This window comes from Moschus berezovskii, chromosome 24 (genome assembly GCF_049115385.1).
Source record: "Moschus berezovskii isolate FMDL1 chromosome 24, NW_MosBer_1.0, whole genome shotgun sequence".
NCBI lineage: Eukaryota > Metazoa > Chordata > Mammalia > Artiodactyla > Moschidae > Moschus > Moschus berezovskii.
Window position 1 is genome coordinate 3,018,038 of NC_142483.1, and position 19,671 is coordinate 3,037,708.

The window sequence follows — 19,671 nt, forward strand, 5'->3', positions numbered from 1 at the left end:
TAGACTACAGGTCATAGGGTATCAAAGAGCTGGACACGACTGGAGCAACTTCGCACGCAGGCACGCACAGTCAGAGGACTTTGGCCTTTTGGGAGTGAGATGAGGGCTGGGGGAGGGTCTGTGACCATTCCTCTGCTTGTGTATTCTGCCTTCTTCTTTCCATTCTGCAATCCCTCACCTTCATTCCTTTGACAAGGACTGACTATGTTCCAGACTGACTATGTTCCAGGCCCTTCCTGGGCCCTGGGAATACAGAGGTAACAGAAAACCAAACCTGGGCCACGTGACTGGTGCCTCACAAAACCACTTAAACCCCCGGGAGACTAAATAGGCCAGGAGACTCCCATTGTGCAGAAAAGAAAACTGAGGCTTCCAGAAGCCTTGCCTGAGGACACGCACTGCAGACAGAAGAAAGCCAGGTCAGCCAGCCCTCCCTCCCACCCAGAGCCTTCCCCTGATCGCCTCGTGCTGGGCGTTTTCTTGGGGCAGGCTGGAAGGTGTGCGGGACGGGGACTCACAGCTGATGGTGATGCCCAGCTCCACGCCGCGCCTCTTGGGCAGCTTCACGTGGAAGGTGCCACTGCTCGGGATGACGGACTCTGGGTGCAAACAGACACAAACTCAGGAGACTCAAGCGAGTCCTCAGGGAGTCCGCAGCCCACACTCGTTCTGGCCCAGTGGAGAGGGATGCTAAACACAACCCCATCCTGCTGCTTCTACCCACTGAAGAAACTGAGGCGCGGTGCACTGACTTGTCCCAGAGAAGCAACCACAGGGTCAGAGCAGAGTCAGGACTGGTACCCTGACCTACAGCTGTCACTGGGGCCCCCTGGCCCGGCCCAAGCCATTTGGATCCAGCAAGGACTTATAAAGCGCCTCTCACATGCCAGACTTCAGCTGGTGCTTCCAGGAGCTTCATCTCATCTAATTTCAACAACACACCTTGTGATTCACTTTACACTGCTTTTACACTGGGGAAAACTGAGGATGGAGGAGGATGGGCCCTGTCCGAAGCCACACGATGTCCAAATCAGGAACCAGAATTCTAACCAAGTTGTTTGGGGATCTTTGCATAAACCTCACCTCCCCCACCCGCGGCTCCTGTTCCCTTGCAAAAGTCCTCATCCACACTGGCGTGTGCAATTCCTTCACTCCCGCCCCGTGCCTTTCTCCCACCATTCTGGGGACACGCTGCAAACGCGGGAAGAAGCGGGGCGGGAGGTGGGGGGACCAGGGTGGAGAAAGGAGGGAGCAGGGGATCGCGAAGGAGACGAGGAAGCCGCAGGTACCCACTCACCGGCCACGTCGAACTCCACCTCCAGCACGACCTTGTGGGCCAGCGCCGCGTCCCGCAACAGCTGGTTGGCCTCCTCCATCGTCCCGTCCTCGGTGGCGATGCCGTTGATGGCCAGGACGCGGTCCCCTACCTGCAGCAGCCCACACCTGAACCGGAGAGAGAAGCGGTCCCTTTGGAAGCCGGGAACTCGCTGCGCAGGAGCAGGGCCAGGCCCCGCCCACACCCCGGGCAGGGGCGGGGCCTGGGCGGGGAGGGGCGGGGCGGGGCGGGGCGGAGAGAGGAGCGGGCCCTTTGCCTTTGGAAGCCGGGAACTCGCTGCGCAGGAGCAGGGCCAGGCCCCGCCCACACCCCGGGCAGGGGCGTGCGTGGGCGTGGCGTAGGCGTGGCGGGCGGAGAGAGGAGCGGGCCCTTTGGAAGCCGGGAACTCGCTGTGCAGCAGGGCCAGGCCCCGCCCACACCCCGGGCAGGGGCGGGGCCTGGGCGGGGAGGGGCGGGGCGGGGCGGGGCGGAGAGAGAGCGGGCCCTTCGGAAGCCTGGAACTTGCTGCGCAGGATCAGGGCCAGGCCCCGCCCACACCCCGGGCAGGGGCGGGCCTGGGCGTGGCGGGGCTGGCAGCGCTCCGCCCCGCCCCGCACCAGCCCGCAGCTACTCAGGCCATTTACCTGGGACACTGGCTACAAGGGATGCCCTCGCTGGGCCTGTTTCTGTGTCCCGTGGGGATGATGCCATGCCTCAGGGGATGTATATACAGCACTCGGACTTCAGGCCGCACTAGGGTTCGTGTCATGGGTCACTCCCCAGCTGTGTGACCCTGGGCAGGTGAATCAGCTTCTCTGAGCCTCAGACCACTCTACAAAACGGGGCCGGCGACGGCGCGGACCGTGATGGCTGGTGAGATACACCTGCGCAGCCAGGCTAAGCGTGTGACCGGCCTTCCCCGGCTGTCCACCCCCGGCGGGGAGGATGCAGGAGGCTCACCTCTCCGCCGGGCTGTCGGGCTCAATAAAACGCACGAGGGGTGGGGAGGACAGGGTCTCGGTGGCGAAGATGCCGCCCTGGAGCTGGAGGCCGAAGCCGCTGAGGGGATCTCCGCAAAGCACGACCTCCGTGGTCTCCGTGTGCACAATCTGGCCGCCTGGCCCCACCGTGCTGGAGGCCAGCGACACTGTGGGGCAGGCGGGCACGGCGCTCAGGGCACTGTCCCCGGGGTTACTTGCTGCCAGAGCCCACCCACCCTCGGCGGAACCACCTGGAATCAGAAAGGGCGCGTGAGTGGGAGGCCCGCCCCAGCCCATTCTGAACCTTGGGGTCATGGGTTCCACCTGGCAGAGCTGCGCCCAGGATCCAGGAAGACAGCTCCTGGAATGCCATGTTATAAAACAGGCTCTGAGGGTCTGTGATACGACGTCCTGTGATGCTGTGTGACGTTATGCGGTGCTCAGTCGCTAAGTCGTGTCCTACTCCTTGCAACTCCACGGGCTGTAGCCAGCCAGGCTCCTCTGTCCATGGGATTTCCCAGGCAACAATACTGGAGTGGGCTACCATGCCCTTCTCCAGGGGATCTTCCAAACCCAAGGATCAAATCTGTGTCTCCTGTGTTAGCAGGTGGATTCTGTACCACTGAGCCACCACTGAAGCCCTGTGTGATGTTATACTTCAACTTATTTTATTATTGTATCATATATTAAATATCACATTATATTACTATTAGATGTGATAGTATATATTATGCCATTTTTCGCAACAGCTTTATTGTGATATAATTCAGCTTCCACAGTATTCACCCACAGAATGTACAATTCAATGGGTTTTAATAAATATATTGATTATTTAGTATATTCAAGTTATACAACCATCCCCTCAGTTAATTTTAGAACATTTTCAATCCCTCAAAGAAAGCCTGTTTCCATTAGTCACTCAAATCCTCCTGTCTCTCCCAGCCCTAATCATACTTTCTATGTCTATATACTTGCCTGTTCTGGACATTTCATATCAATGGAATCATACTATAAATGGTCTTTTGTGTGTGGTTTCTTTCACTTAGCATGTTTTCACAGTTCATCCATGTAGCATAGATCAAAATGTCCTCCTTCTTGAGGCTAATATCCCACTGTATGATGATACCGCATTTTAAAAAATTCATCCATCGATGGACATCTGGGTTATTCCCACCTTTTGGATATTATGAATGACACTGTATAAACACTCAAAAATATGTTTTGGGGTGAATATGACATATGTTTTCATTTCTCCTGGGTATTTACTTAAGAGTGGAATTTCTGTGTCATATGATAACTCCTGGATGTTCATTGGAGGGACTGATGCTAAAGCTGAAACTGCAATACTTTGGCCACCTCATGCGACGAGTTGACTCACTGGAAAAGACTCTGATGCTGGGAAAGGTTGGGGGTGGGAGGAGAAGGGGACGACCGAGAACGAGATGGCTGGATGGCATCACCGACTCTGGACGTGGGTTTGAGTGTACTCCGGGAGTTGGTGATGGACAGGGAGGCCTGGTGTGCTGTGATTCATGGGGTCGCGGAGAGTCGGACACGACTGAGCGACTGAACTGAACTGAACTGAACTGATGATAACTCCATGTTTAACTATTTAATATGTTAACATATTTTATTTTATATTCCACATAAAAATACATTTGTATTATTAATATGGATATTGGATATCATTTATTAAATACAACTTATATGTCATTCTGTTAGTTATACCATTGTGTCTTTATATATTATTTTCTTATATTATTATATATCATACATTATAATATGTGTAGCCTACTTTATTGTTGGATATATTGTGTTATTATATTTCTATTCATTATTTTTTTCATGATTACATCACCAATGATAAAAATGGTATCTGGAACATTGGAAGTATTCAAAAATTTTTATTTAACTAATTAATCGTTATTATCAAGGAAGGAGACAGGTAAGGGGGTTCCAAGAGTCTCCAGGCTCCATAAGCTCCTGCCTGTGAAAAATAGTTCTGAATTTTTTCACCTACATACCCGCTGCTTCAGTGGGTGACAATGGTGGTTGGTAAAGTTGTATCTTATCTATCACCTGACTCTGAATTCTGTTTCTCTTTTCGCCTTGGCTGCCAGGAAGCTCATAACCATGTTTAGCACCTTTCAGTGCCAAACTGACTTACATTTCTCTCTTCCCTCACCTGGCTCAATCCTAAATGGCCCAGTTTGACCCTCCATTCTTCCTGGAGGCCTCTGCAATTCACATAGAAGGAGGCTGGGAACACTCTACGTCAACAAAGGAAAGATTCTTCCCGGGCAAGATTTCAAAATTCAGAGCCCTGGACATCCCTGGTGGTCTGATGGCTAAGACTCAGCACTCTCAATGCAAGAGGCCTGGGTTTGATCCCTGGTCAGGGAACTAGATCCTGCGTGGTGCAACTAAGACCTGGCACAGCCAAATAAATAAATATTAAAGAAAAAATTCTGGGGACTCATGACTTCTCGCTACTTCCGCATGTCTCCTGCATTATCATTCATTACTATTCATTTAAAAAAACACTTAAGGGACTTCCCTGGTGGTCCAGGGGTTAAGAGTCTGCCTTGTGATGCAAGGGACATGGGTTCCCTTCCTGGTCAGGGAACTAAGACCCCACATGCTGCAGAGCAACTGGGTCTGTGTGCCACAATGGCTGAGCCCACCCGCCACAAGCAGAGAGAGGGTCCACCAGAGAGAGGGCCCGTCAGGGAGAGGGTCTGTGGCCACAGCAAAAGATCCCACGTGCTGAAACTAAGTCCCAATGCAGTCAGATCAAAAAAACTAAATAATTTTTTTTAATTTTTAAATAAAAAATACTTAAATACCTTCATTTCGAAAGGAACTATATACAGTGATTACAAATATAGAGAAAAGTCAATGAACAAAAGTTGAGTTGAAATATATACCTAATAAAACTAAAAATTACTATATTCTGGATGGCTAGTTTCAGGCCTGTTGTGTCACTGTCTTAGGGAAAATTAACAAATGTCAGAAAGGTGGTAAAGACAAAGTAACACCACCCCCTGCAATGGGTCAGAGGGTTGAAGGAGAGAAAAATGAAAGGAAGTTACTCTGAGACCTTCGCACAAATCTGAAAAAGGCAACCTTTCCTCAAGACACTTTGCCACAAGCTGCTGGGAATTTTTCATAATAAAGGCTTCCCTTGTGGCTCAGCTGATAAAGAATCCACCTGCAATGCAGGAGACCTGGGTTCGATCCCTGGGTTGGGAAGATCCCCTGGAGAAAGGAAAGGCTACCCACTCCAGTATTCTGGCCTGGAGAATTCCATGGACTGTATAGTCCACGGGGTGGCAAAGAGTCGGAAACGACTGAGCACGTGTTGGGAATTTTTCATAATAAAAATTCAAGACAAAGTGTACAAATTCACTGTCACTCCTCAGGAGAGCCCTTGTGCAGTGTGCAACCTGCCCAACCACCCGCAGCAACCTGGTGAACCACATCCTCTATGTAATGCCGCCTCCCCACCCCCAGCCCTGCCCCAAACACCCCACACTTTGGAAATCTCTCCCTCGGGCACAGCGGCAGCCCAGAAGAGACCATGGCTTACATGAGCTCTTGTGTTCCCTTCTCCGCGGCCGCCTCCGCCCCATTGTGGTCCGGGGGCTCATGGGCTGGGATCCACGAGGGAGGGTACTGGGATTGGTGCAGGAAAAGGCGTGGTTCACGGTCGGCGAGGAGAAGGGAGATGAGGACAAGGCTAGGGAGATGAGAGCACAGACCCGTGAGCCCAGCAGAGCCCTCCGCCCTGCCCTAGGGAGACAGAGGGGTGCCTCGCCCGCTCCCCCCAGCCCCTGCCACCATGCTCGCTGTGTGACCTCAGGCCCGTCTCTCCCTCTCTGGGCCTCAAAACTTCCAGGCTTTTCACAGACCTGGTGAAACCCAGCTGCCAGACAGGGGCCCCTCATTTCTCTGAGCCTCAGTTTCCTTCCCTATAAAACAGGCTCCAGCCCCACCCCCACCCCGCAGGGACAGAGGGGAGTGACCGCAGGGAGGGCACTTTACAGCGGCTCTGGTCCTGGCCGGCAGGGGAGGCCCAGGTGGGCGTCCTGCAGTGGCCGGGCCGGGGGCTATGGCAGGAGGGCACGCAGGGGTCCCAGCGATGTGGCTGCTCACTCCTCTGCACCTTCACTGCGGCGGAGGAAGAGGAGAGACAGGCGTTAGGGCTGGGCAGGTCTGGACCTCCACGCCCCTGGAGGATGATGAGCTCCGTCTGCCCAGCGAGGGGAAGACAGCGGGAACAGAAGGTCTGGAGTTTCCCGAGCCAGGCCAGGCATTCAGGACTATGCCCACTGTGTGTCAGGTCCTGTGCTCAGGGCTCAGCTTCGCAGCAGCCTGAGAGGCAGGGATCCGAGAGGGAAAGCCGCACCTGACTGAGGCCCACAGCTGGGAGGGCTAGCGGAGCAGGATGTGAACTAAGTCAACTGGCTCTGGATCCCAAGAGCCGGCCAGTCAGCTCCAAGGAGTGCAGCTGGCAGACGGTGACCAGCTGGAGCACCTCCGGGGACTGCGGTCATGCTATAGCCTGGGCAGCCTTGGCCTGGGGCTGGGCAAGCAGAGCACCAGGGCTGGGCATTTCTGCCCCATGCTGGGCTCTCGGGGGCCACCTGGGTCCCTGTTGGATTGGCCCAGGCTTGCAAAGACCCGCATCGCAGTCTAAGGCTCAACCTTTCATGGGCCTAGACTGCAGTGAACTCTTGACTCCAGCTAAGCATCTGCTTCCCAGGGGAGCCCACGGACCCTGCCTCTCTCACCTCCCCGACCTGCTCCTCCTCCCCACAGACCCAGAGCCTTTTTCGGTTCTTCTTTCTGCTGCAGGACTTAGTGGGGTCGGGGGGAGTGTCCAGCCTGGGGCAGCATGCTCTTGGTCGGACGGACGAGGTCCCTGTGATCTCAGCCCATTGATTCTGTCTCCCTGTGCAGCGTTCCCACTGCCACCCGGGGCCAGAAGCTGAGTCCAATCCCGGCTCCATCACTGACCAGCTGTGGGACTGGACAAGTCCTGAGCCCTGCCCTGTGCCTTGTTGTCATAACTGTAAAATGGGACAAGGCGGCTACTTCCCAGGGAAGCTGGGAGAATAGAAGGAGTTAACACATGGGCTTGGCAGACATTTATTTAGGGAGAGCCAAGGGGACTGTCAGCAGCCAAGTGTCATCAGAAGGACCTGCACTGCTCGGACCCTCAGAGCCTCCGTACTGACCTCACAGATGTGTCACGGGGGTGGACCCAGATGACCCCTGGGAAGCCCCCGCAGCACAGCAGGGGGTGGGAGAACAGATGCTGGGACATCTGAGGGACTCACAGGGGTGGCTCTAGGCCCTCCTGACTGCTTGGCTGCCTACTCTGGACCCACTGAGGGCCCTGAGGTGAGCCCGCTGTTCAAATTCTGAGTAGCACAGGGCACAGAAGGACTATCCCCTCCTTAGTTCCAGCCCTCATACTTCTATTAATGCGACCAGTGATGGAACTAGCTTTGGGGTATCCACGCCAGCAAACTGTCAGATCAGAAAGTGTGAAAGTGTTCGTTGTTCAATCCTGTCAGACTCTTTGTGACCCCGTGGATGGTAGCCCACCAGGCTCCTCCATCCATGGGATTTTCCAGGCAAGAGCACTTGAGTGGGTTGCCATTTAAACACCCAAGTTATTTATCTGCCCTACCTCCTCCCCACCCTTAGCTGCTGCACTTGACACTTTGAGCGACCCTGTGGGACTGGACATTTGTTCTGCTAAATGCTAGCCTGCCCGTTAGCCCTCAGGGTTGAGCCCTGAGGTCTGCCAGGGAACTCACCTGCTTCCGAGGGCTTGAGGGGCCGCCGGCTCTGGGGCGCAGGCAGGATCTCCAGCCGCACTTTCTCCGACACACTGGCCAAGAGCTTGGTGGCTTCAAGCAGCGAGCAGTGCTCAGTCCTGGTACCATCGATGGACAGGATGTGGTCTCCAGCATGTAGGGCCCCACTCCTGGCCAGGTCAGGGAGCAAAGGGGAAAGAGTAAGCCAGACAGCTCTAGATGACTCTCCCCTTGTACCCCCCTACACACACCAAGGCAGCTCCCAGCAGGTGCCCCACCTGTCCACCACGCTGGCTGGCTTGATGCGGTCGATGGTGATGACCGGCTTGTTCCGGTGGGAGCCGGTGGTGAGTGAGATCCCCAAGGCTGACCCTGGCGTCTTGGTGATTTCCACTATCAAGGGCCCTGAAGCATTGGCCACTGTGTCTGGTACATGGAAGGAAAGAGGAGTTTGAGATGCAGATTAATATTGAGCACCTTCCTCTGTCTCAGCCTAATCCTCACTGCCAGGGAGGGATCACTGCATCCACTTTACAGACAGGAAAAATGAGGCGCCTGGAGGCAAAGCCCTTGTCCAAGTTCATGTGGCCACTCAGCACCAGAGGAGGGGCAGCAATTCAGGCTTCAGAGAGGCTCTGAGCCCAAGGCTTTGCTGAGCAGTACTAATCTGTTCACGTATATTGAGAGTCTGGGCTTTCCAGATGGTGCTAATGGTAAAGAACCCGCCTGCCAACGCAGGAGACATAAAGAGGTTTGATCCTTGGGTAGGGAAGATCCCCTGCAGGAGGGAGTGACAACCCACTCCAGTGTTCTTGCCTGGAGAATCCCATGGACAGAGGACCCTGAAGGACTACAGTCCATGGAGTCACAAAGAGTCAGACATGATGGCAGCGACTTAGCACTCAAGCATCAAGAGCCTACTGTATACACTGAACTGTGGGGTTTCACTACAAGCCTTCCCCATCTCAGAAAACAGCACCCATGCACCCACCCAGTGGCTGGAAAAAAAACTCGGCTCTTTCTACTCTCTTTCCCAGCCACATGTCGAAACCTCAGCAAGCCAGGCCAGTGGAGCTTCATCTTCTTTCCCAGATCTAACTCTTCTCTACACCTCCACTCAGCCCCTGGTCCAGCCACCTTCAGTTTTCACCTACCTGCACAGCCGCAGGTTACAGAGCATCCCCCAGCCTTCCCCATCTCGCTCCCTAATTTTTTTTTTTTTGCACACTTATCATCCTCTGACACACTCTGTATGTGACTTATCCCATCCAGGGTCCATTTCTCCCCACCAGAATGTCAGCCCCATGGGAACAGAGACCTCATCTGTGTTGTTTTCAGATGGATCCCCGGCGTCTGGCAGAGCATGTACCACCCAGAGGGGCCCAGAAAGGCTGCGACTGGGCCAGGGTCACACAGCCCTTGCAGTGATGGGGCTGTGTACCCCCTCCTCCCTGCCCTCCACCCCGGGCCTCTTCTCACTGCAGTCCAAGCCCTCAAGCCCCCAACTCACCCGGGATGGCCACGTCGTACTCCACCTGGAAGAGCGCCTCGTGGCTGCACTGCCGCAGCGTGGCCAGGGCAGTGGCGTGGCTGGCCCCCTGCAGCGGGATCCCGTCAACGCTGAGCAGTCTGTCTCCCACCTTCAAGGAGCCCTCCCTGCGGGGAAGGGCTGGGTCATGCCACCTCGTCCAGCGAGGGAGAGAGGGAGTGCAGGGAGCGGAGGAAGCAGACAGGGGCAGCGTGGATGGGCGACAGCACCCATGAGCAAACAGACCAGGGAGGCCATGCAGGAGGGGCCGAAGAACTGATGGAGGTTGGGCCAGCGACGACACCCCCTGCCCCAGTTCAGTTCAGGTCAGTCCAGTCGCTCAGTCGTGTCCAACTCTTGGTGACCCCAAGGACCGCAGCACGCCAGGGCTCCCTGTCCATCACCAACTCCCGGAGTCCACCCAAACCCATGTCCATCGAGTCGGTGATGCCGTCCAACCATCTCATCCTCTGTCGTCCCCTTCTCCTCCCGCCCCCAGTCTTTCCCAGCACCAATTAGTGCTTCATAAATTCACAGTCCCGGGTCCGCCCTCCAGCGGCTGAGCTGGAGATGCCCTTTGAGGTCGCCTCCGGGGCCTCACCAGGGTTCTAGCCCTGCCAGGGCTGCCCAGCACCAGGGATGGGCCGTCTGGAGGCTTGGAGCTGGCTGCACACAGGGCCCCCGACCAGGACCCCCTCCCTGGGTCTCAGCACTGACTCTGGCCTGGTGACAAACATGCCTGGGAAGAAATTCCGCTGGGTTATAGGGGAACGGCCTGAGGGGATTCGCCTCAGCCTGGGTCATATCCCAGCTCCGGAATGCCTGCCCCAACAGGTGGCCAAGGCTATTCTGGGTGGTTCTATGAATAGCTCATCACAGGCCCCAAGTACGGGTTTAGATTTCTGACGAGGCCATTCCAGGCTTTTCTTAAAATGGCCAGGAGTCGCCCTTCGGGAGGTCGGGGGGCCAGGAGCTGGGAGCTGGCTGTGTTCCCCCCTCACCCTCTCTCTTCCTGGAGCTTCTGAGCAGGCCCCGGGCAGGGCCAGCCGGCAGTGTGGCCAGGACTGGGGAGGCTGTGTCACTGAGGGCCACAGTGACGCCTGGTACCAAGCCCCACATCTCTCGCATCAGCTCTGCCGGGCTCCACTATTGGGCCCATTCCACAGATGGGAAAATGAAGGCCAGGGAAGAGGCAACACCACACTGAAGCTCTCCAGCCCCCAGACAGCAGGATCTCGGGAAAGAAAGAGCTCGGGCCCCCTCATTTGGAATTTAGGGCTGGCTCCACCAACAAGCCGCTGAGTGACACTGGGCGCCGGTGTGCCCCGTCCAGACCTCAGTTTGCTCCTTGCAGACTCTGCCCGATGTCCCCTCTGCCTTCGTCCCAGAGGAGCGGGCGAGGGCGGTGCAGGCCGAGGCTGTGAGCTCCCCTCAGCTCAGGCTCACCTGTCGGCAGGGCCGCCGGGCCGCACGTAGGTCAGGACAAGTGGGCGGGACTTGTGCCCATCTTCATGGGCGCCTCCTGGACAGAATTTGACAAGAGACGGCAGTCATCCGCCCACCGCTGCCTGGTGCCAGAGGCCCCGACCCAGACCTTAAGCAGGCTTCCTTCATCACCTCTGCTCGAGGACTCTGTCCCTGCCCCTCCTACGAGGCACGGGCTCCAAATCCCACCCAGAGGTGGCATGGAAAGCAGGGAACAGAACCAAAGTCCTCTCTCGGTTAAACAGCTTGCCTCCTCTCCTGCAATCTCATCAGATTTCCCTTTTCTCCCTGGTTGCTAGGCAGCGCCAAACTTCACTTTCTGTTACAACTTTTCCCTTTCACTTCCTCAATCATGCACACTTTACTGGTTGGCCAAGTTTCCCATCTAATATTTAACAATCCTAGGCTCTTAAAGGTCAGAAGGAAGATTATATAAATATAAATATATTTATCTATATAAACATATACATATAAATACAAATAAATATATCAAAATAAACATATTATTTTATATATAATCACATAAATATAAGCTATATTTAAAATATAAATTATATTATATAAATATAATATAGATATATATTATAAAGATATATTAATTATATATTTATAAATATATTTAAATATAAATTTAATTTATATATTCATATATAATGTAAATATATTCATAAATATAAATATATAAATTTAATTAAGTATAAATATAAATGTATTTAAATGTAAATATATATTTATTTAAATATAAATATGAATTTATTTAAACAATTATGTTTACATAAATATTTATTTAAGTTTAAATATACATTTATTTCTGTAAATTTAAATATAAATATAATTAATCAGAACAAAGCCAAACACATAGAATTGGCATTAGCCTTCCCGTCCCTTGACCCCAAAGGTGACTCTTACACTGACCTCTGAGGACAAAGCCAAAGCTATTGCCCTCCTTGTAGAGGGAGACATCCACTGTCTTTGAAACGATCCCTGGGTTGTTCTCGGGGGCTGGGGAGAAGTGGAGACCCTCCTGAGTCCTTCAGTCGCATCACCAAGCTGGCAGCTATCCCCAGAGTCCATTCCAGGACAGGTGGGTCACCAGTCACAGATACTGCAGGAAGGCCAACTCCCCCCACCCATTTGACAGGTAGGACAAGCGAGGCTCGGAGGCACCCTCCTCCCTGAAGCCCACTCAGTCCTCCACTTAGAGGGGAGAGGGCCGGCCTGGGCTCTCACAGAGACAACGGCAGCACTCAAGCTTGAGTCCAGGGCTGGCAGTCTTAGGCCCGAGCTCAATTCCAGACAGTTAGTCAGATTTCAAGACTTCAGACCAACTTTGGAAATTCAGAGCTGAGCTAAAACACGCCAGGCCACTGCACTAGGTGCAGCATGGGAAGGGCAGGGACCGATGTGCTCAGCGACATTCCTAAAACCTTCCCCCGAAAGGAGAAGCACCTGGAAACCAAATACGCACGAGGATAAGGGTGTGACAAACAGGGCCCTGCCACCCCCTGGTGACAGCACACTGCATTTGCGGGCAGAGCCCCGGGAACGGCCTGGCTTTCTGTGGCCAGTCTCCAGGTCCTGCCCACCCATGTGCTGGCGAGGAAGCAGCCGCGCCCACCCGTGACCAAGGCAGTGGAGGGGGTTCCCGGCCCGAGGGCACCCACCAGGCGGGGGCAGCTCAAACTCCACCTCCAGCACCACACGCTCGCCCACGTTCTTGAGCAGGGTGATGATCTCATCATGCCGGAGCCTGGTCAAGTGGATCCCATTCACTGACCGAATGTAGTCGCCCACGTTCAGCAGGTCACTCCTGGGAGAGAGGAGGCCAGCAAACGCGCTGGGTGACAGACGCTGGTGCTCATATCCTCCCCACCCACTGAATCCCGGTGGTCTCTGCGGCCCCATTTTACAGGTGCAGAAACTGAGGCTCAGAGAGGGCAGACCTGGTCCGGGGTCACACGGAGGGTGAGTAGGAGAGTGCGGATTCTGGGGGACACCCAGGCCTGGCCTGCTCCCTACCCCTCACCAATGCTGGTCTGCCTGCTTTCCCTCCTGCAGGGGTGTCACCCTCACAGTTAGAGCTCTACAGAGTGGCCAGAGTGTCAGTGCTTGCTATCCCTTAAAGCTCTTCCTGGGCCCAGAGGGGCAGTAATACAGAGGCTAACTCCTAGGTTTCATGGACCTGAATCTGCCTGCAACGCAGGAGACCCCAGTTTGATTCCTGGGTCGGGAAGATCCCCTGGAGAAGGGAAAGACTACCCACTCCAGTATCCTTGCCTGGAGAATCCCATGGACAGAGGAGCCTGGTGGGCTGCAGTCCATGGGGTCACACAGAGTCAGACACACAACAAGAAGAGGAGGATGTCTAGGGAAGGACTGGGCAGAGGGTTCTGCGTGTGAAAAGGCCTGGAGGGCCCCGTGAGCAGTGAGCGTGCGATGCTGTGGTCGAGTTGGCTCTGGAGTAAAGGGAACAAAGCAGCCTCCAGCCCTTCCTCCACAGACACCCAGCTCTTAGAGGCCCCGAGAAACAGCTGCCTGACTGCTCTGCCAAGGCCCCAGGACCCCCTCCCCTCCGCCTGGCCCCTTTCCTGCCCGCCCCCTGCCCACCGAGCCCAGGCTTCTCACCTGGCCGCAAGTCCCCCAGGCCTCAGGTTGGAGACCCTGGGCTTCCCATCCTTGTCGGTGCCCCCTGAGATGGTCAGGCCCAGTGTGCTGCCCTCCTTCTTGGTCAGCTCCACCGTGGTGACCCCTCGGAACTCCTCTGCCAACAGAGAGGGGGTGAGCGGGCAGCACGGGGCAAATTCTGAGCCCCCGGCTCCAGGACAAACAAAACGGATGCTTGGTAAGCAGCGCGCGTGGCTGCGTGATGCTGGGTGAAATCATCTCCTTTTTATAGATCAGAGAGACTAAGGGACTAGTCTAAGGTCTCAGAGCCGACTCATTGGAAAAGACCCTGATGCTGGGAAAGATTGAGGGCAGGAGGAGAAGGGGGCAACAGAGGATGAGCTGGCTGGATGGCATCACCAACTGAATGGACGTGAGTCTGAGCAGGCTCCGGGAGGTGGTGAAGGACAGGGGAGCCTGGCACGGCACAATCCAGGGGGCAGCACAGAGTCGGATACGACGGAGCGACTGAACAACAAGGTTGCCGGGTAAGTTAGCGGCAGAGCCGATGCGGGCTGCCCGCCGCCCGGGGCGGGGCGCTCTGTGCCTCGGGAGAGAAAGGGGAGGGAGGGAGCCTGTTTACCTGGGATGCTCTGCCGGCGGCACGCCAGGGCCCCGTCGGCCCCTCCGGCATCCTTGCCTCCTTTGGTGTAAGGCCCACTGTCTGCAGGCGGCAAAGAGAGGGAAGGCCCTGAGCTGCACTGTCATTTCCATCAGCCAGACCCCTCCTGCCTCGGCAATCTTCCGCTTCGTGGATGCGGCCCCGGAGCGGTTCCTTCCTGCCCCCAGCCCCACCTGGTACGCGCTGGGGGAGCCTTATGGCTTCTCCCTGCAAGGGCAACACCGTCTCTTCTCTCAAGTAACACGCTTTGGGGTGCCTGCCACAGTCTGGGCAGTTCTCTGCCACACAGCGATTCGCCATCTCTACAGCCATCCTTCCACGTGCAGAGAAGGAAGCTGAGGCTCAGAGAGGGACAACTCGTGCCCACGGTCACACAGCCCTCGGCCAAGGCAGCTTCTGCAAAAAGCCAGGCACCTGGCTCCGTTGTCCACCCCACCCCGTGCTCCAGGTTCCCTGGATCAGGTTCTTTTTTTTTTTCGCATCACCTCTCCAAGTCCCTTCTCAGTCCTGCACAGAGCTGGGCCAGGTCAACTGGCAAACCCTCAAGCGGGCAGGCTCTCCCGTGCTGCCCCTGGGGCTGCCCCCACCTCCAGGCACCTGTACGCCCCCCGGGCTTTTGCTAAAGAACCTGCCTGCCAGCGCAGGAGACACAAGAGATGCAGGTTCCATCCCTGGGTCGGGAAGATGCCCTGGAGGAGGAAGTGGCAGCCCACTCCAGTATCCTTGCCTGGAGAAACCCATGGACAGGGGAGCCTGGCGGGCTGCAGTGCATGGGGTTGCAAAGAGTTTGGACACGACTGACACACAGGCTTCACCCCAGTCTGCACACACCCCACCTGCCCCTCAGGAGCGCCCTCTGCGACCACCCCCCACCACTCACCAGCTGCGGGAAGACCACTCCCTCCCAAGCCCCCTGGCCCCCCCGCAAGGCCTCACCCACAGGACCACCCCCCTTCCCACACTTCAGAGGAGGGGGTGAGAGAGGGCTGGGGCAGGGGCAGAAGCGACCCATCCCACCCCAGCCACGTCCTTTTCACAAGGGAGAGGCTCAGGTTAGCGTTCAGCCCGAGATGGGGTCAACCAGGGTCAAGACCAGGACACGGCCTGGCCAGGGCTCTGTCCTCAGTCAGAAGCAAGCAACGGGATTCAATCAATGGCAGGTTTCTCAACCTCAACACTACTGACATTTCTTTTGCCGGATGCTGTACCATGTTTGGACTTCGCTGGTGGCTCAGATGATAAAGAATCTGCCTGCCAATGCAGGAGATCTGGGTTCGATCCCTGGGTCAGGAAGATCCCCTGGAGAAGGGAATGGCAACCCACGTGGAGAATCCCACAGAGAGAGGAGCCTGGCAGGCTACAGTGCCATGTTTAGCAGCATTCCTGCCCTTTAACCACTAGGGGACAGCAGCATTCCACGCCATCATCACAACCAAAAGTGATTAGACACCCCCCTTGTCCTCTAGGCGAGCAATACTGCCTCCGGACCCCCACTCGGCCCCTCACTGAGAATCAACGCTTTAGATCAGGGGTGGAGCTCAGGCTGGGTCCGGGTCAAGTTCAGCCTGGGGTCAGGGTTCAACCCACGGCTAAGGAAGCCTGAGAGCCTTCACTACCTGCAGCTCAAACCATTGAGAAATGGTTTCTCCAGACCAGGGACAGGCTTCCTTGGCTTTGCCAGACGGTGGAAAGTAACAGATCAAACCGCAGTTAAGCCCAGAGTCGTTTCCAGGGCCCCTGGAGTCAGCCCCCAGCAGCTCTGCTCACCACCCATGACCCCAGGCCCTGTGTTCACATTCGCAGCCACAGATTCAGGCAACACGCCATTAAGTATAATGCCTCCTATTACGGTTCCCTCATTCGCACGTCATTTAGATTCAACAAGACGTTTCTGAGCTAATCAAATTAAAAACACCGGGTTCTATCAACTGCGTGACAGTGAACATCTCTGATATTTCAATGTGGGCAATTCTGGAACTAAAATGTCTTGTTCCGTGCAAATTAGATTCCGCCACTGGGAAATCCTTCTCTCCTGGGCTGCCCGGGAAGACCTGAGGTAAGCTTGCTTCCCAGGGGGTGCTCATGGTAAAGAACTCGCCTGCCTAATGCAGGAGACTTAAGAGAGGAGAGTTCGATTCCTGGAAGGAGGGCATGGCAACCCACTCCAGTCTTCTTGCCTGGAGAATCCCATGGAGAGAGAAGCCTGGGGCTACAGTCCACGGGATGGCAAAGAGTCAGACATGACTGAACGACAAACACTTTCACCTCGCTTCAAGTTTGCTGGCTCCAAGTTTGGGAGTCTGGAGACAGGGGAGGGGGGAGATCTCCTAAAGACAAGAAAGCAGAGAGTCAAGTCTGCCAAATTCAGAGCCGTAGAACCTCAAAGAATGGAGAGGAACGGCAGTGGGTTCAGGCTGATTCTGAGGCAGATGCTGCTGAAGCAGAGGATGCGTTTCCTGGGGTGAATCTGTGGTCTGTCGTCAGCACTACCTCTCTGCTCTTTCCTCATTGCAGTATTCAAATTCTGCTCCAGTGCCAAACTGGGCTGCGATGGCACGCTTGTCACGGCTGAGGCCTGGCGGGTGTGGGGAGGGGGCGTCTGCTGGCTTTGGGTTAACTGTCAGGCATCTGACCACGTGACGCAAACTGAGACGCACACAATTTGTGTGGACACAGAGTCAGCCGGCAAGAAGCGAGGACCCGAGAGAGTCTTCTTTAGGGAAGGCACCTGCAGTTGAGGGTGTGGCCTCGATGAGTTCTCTTGGAAGCTGAGGCTACTCAGGACAGCTGACTGCCAGATAGGGGGTTTCTGGATACCTAAGACCCTTGCCACTTTCAGAAAGGCACCCACAAGGGATGCCACAACGTTCACTGATGCTTTTTCAGAAGGGACCGTCCCCCACGTTCACAAACATCCTCAGGTCAGGGGGAACAGGCGGCTTGTACAGGAAAAACCAAGACAGACCCAGAACTACTAGTTAACCGCGTGACCCGAGTCTCTATCTCTCTGTCAAATGGGGGGTCTGCCCACCGCTGGCTCCAGCCAGCACAGGCAGAAGAACTTGAGGGAATTATTTTATTTATAGAAAACCCTCTGAGGGTTCAGACCCCAGTCCTGCTCCCTCAGAGAACACGCCTGCTCTCTTTGGCTCTCTCTCTTTTTTGTTCTGGGACCTGGTAATTATATGCTTAGAGATGAAGGCTTTTCAAAAACATCTTTCCCACCAATTTTCAGCTGGAAACGTGCATAAAAAACAGAGATATTTTTATCTGGGTTTTTTTTTCCCCAGTCTCCTCCTTCCAGCAATGGGCAATTATGAGCTTTTGCCTTCAGTCAATCTATCCTGTAAGAACTCGCTTCAGAGAGAAATTCATTTCCGCAGTGATGCCAATCCATCCAGCAAACAGGCTGGGCAAGCGGCGGGGGGCGGGGCTGGGGGAGGGGTCGCAGGAGGGAGAGATGCCTTGCGGAGCACAAACCTTACACGTGGTCCCCAGGCCCCAGGCTGCAGTCCGGGTGGGTGGGCTTCTTTTCTATTTCATTTCTCTTGAAAGCAGTGCTAATTTGCTTTCATTATCTCTGTTTCTCTGGGGCCGCAGGGAGCTATTGAGCTTTGACAAAGGGGAAAGGAAGTCAGCCCCCAGCCAGGCTGCTTTTGCCAGGGTCCCGCCTAAGCGGGAGAGGGGCTGGGGCCATGGGGCTGGGCAGGGAGACTGTGGATGGGGCGTGGCTGACCTCTGGCTCTGCAGGCCTCGAGGGGGGAGCACTCTGAAAGGGAGCCTCTGAGAGGGGGCACTGGGAAATCAAGGCCCCGGTGGGAGGTTCAGCTTGGGGGACAGAAAATGACCACTTGACTGTAAGCCCCCAGGAGGGCCAGCCCGGCCGGAGTGCCGATGGAGAGAAGGGGGCTCCCGGTCGCCTCTGGGTCCAACCACAACAGCGCACACGGTGACCGGCTGTGGCTTGCACCCCGACAGGTGATCTGCCGAACCTGGCTGGGTTGGCCCTACCTCAGAAGGCATTGCCGGCTCGATGCAAAGGATGGACTCTGGAGGCTCAACCTGCTGCCGACAGGCTAAGGGGTCTGGAACATGTCGCTTCGCCTCTCCAAGTCCTGGCACAGCGCTGGTGCCCACCTCGTGGGCTGGTGGGAGGAATCGGTGAGGCTATGTGGCACCCGGAGCCAGGACGCATGTTAAGTTCTCTCCCTGGCTCTTCCACTCACCTCATTAGAAAGTTTCCTGTTAATAACGGTAACAGCTCCTACTGATTAAGTGCCAGTGCTGTGCTAGGGGCAGCACAAGTCACAAGTCTGATCTCACGTATCCTCAGCACCTTCTGAGGTGGGATAATCGCCATTCCCATTTTACAGACGGGTGCGGGGTGGTGGGCTGAGGCATGACAGCTTAGGTGACTTCCCACAGAAAGGGGCAGGGCCAGGATTGGAACTCAGGCCGTAGTCTAAGAAACTGTAACTTATTATCACTTTATCCTCATGTGGCGCTTCCCAAGTGGCATTTGTAATAAAGAATCTGAATGCCCGAAACCTAAGAGACGTGAATTCTATCCCTGGGTCGGGAAGATCCCCTGGGGAAGGGAATGGCAACCCACTCCAGTATCCTCGCGTGGAGAATCCTATGGACAGAAGGGCCTGGAGGGCTACGGTCCGTGGGGTCGCCAAGAGTCGGACAAGACTGAATGTCTGAGCACACATCCGCAGGTGGGTGGGTGCCATGATCATTCCTACGCTATCAATGAGGAAACCGAGGCACAGAGAGGTCACGGGAACTGCCTAAGGTCACACAGCTTCTAGGTCGCTTAGCCACGGGCCACCCCTGCCCTCTTTCTCGCCCCATGACGGTCCTGGGGGGAGTCAACTCGGGGGCGATGCCTGTGGCCCTCCTGGCAGCAGCCTTGGCTCCTTTGGGCACTCCTGACCCACCGAGTAATTGCCTCTGGCCATGGCGGGCTGGACCAGGGCAGACAGCCGGATGGAGGAGCAGCAGAGCCAGCCCCAAGCCCCGCAGCTCACAGGGCTCTTCAGAAGCCGTGGCGAGATCACTGCTCAGCCACGGTGACCCTTGCTCTGTTCAGTGCATGCTTTTAAGGGAAGCAAAAAGAAATTTATTAATAGATTTAAAAGGCAGACACCTGTTTCACCTGGAGCCAAGGACCGAAAAAAAAAAAAACAAAGAAACACCTGACAAAGGAAACCGAAGCTGATTAGCCCAGTGCCTGGCCCACTCCA

The 19,671-nt window shown here is 55.4% G+C and overlaps 1 protein-coding gene and 1 long non-coding RNA gene across 3 annotated transcripts in view; one reads left to right on the forward strand and one right to left on the reverse strand.

The window, feature by feature from the left end:
• The window catches only part of GRIP2 (glutamate receptor interacting protein 2), a 102,626-nt gene that overhangs the window by 24,258 nt on the left and 58,697 nt on the right, over positions 1–19,671 (reverse strand). For both annotated transcript variants that reach the window (XM_055413492.2, XM_055413493.2), the window contains exons 2-14: positions 14,384–14,464; positions 13,762–13,897; positions 12,801–12,946; positions 12,052–12,138; positions 11,098–11,173; positions 9,634–9,779; positions 8,402–8,549; positions 8,124–8,293; positions 6,340–6,465; positions 5,885–6,034; positions 2,276–2,462; positions 1,298–1,443; positions 519–599 (exon numbers count right to left, since the gene is read on the reverse strand). In XM_055413492.2, the coding sequence (XP_055269467.2) occupies positions 519–599; positions 1,298–1,443; positions 2,276–2,462; positions 5,885–6,034; positions 6,340–6,465; positions 8,124–8,293; positions 8,402–8,549; positions 9,634–9,779; positions 11,098–11,173; positions 12,052–12,138; positions 12,801–12,946; positions 13,762–13,897; positions 14,384–14,464 (1,680 nt within the window). The remainder of the gene's footprint in view (positions 1–518; positions 600–1,297; positions 1,444–2,275; positions 2,463–5,884; positions 6,035–6,339; positions 6,466–8,123; positions 8,294–8,401; positions 8,550–9,633; positions 9,780–11,097; positions 11,174–12,051; positions 12,139–12,800; positions 12,947–13,761; positions 13,898–14,383; positions 14,465–19,671) is intronic.
• On the forward strand, positions 12,943–19,026 carry LOC129547703 (uncharacterized). Its single transcript, XR_008684116.2, has 4 exons — positions 12,943–13,101; positions 14,033–14,288; positions 16,428–16,478; positions 18,401–19,026. It is a non-coding gene; the product is annotated as an uncharacterized LOC129547703 (long non-coding RNA).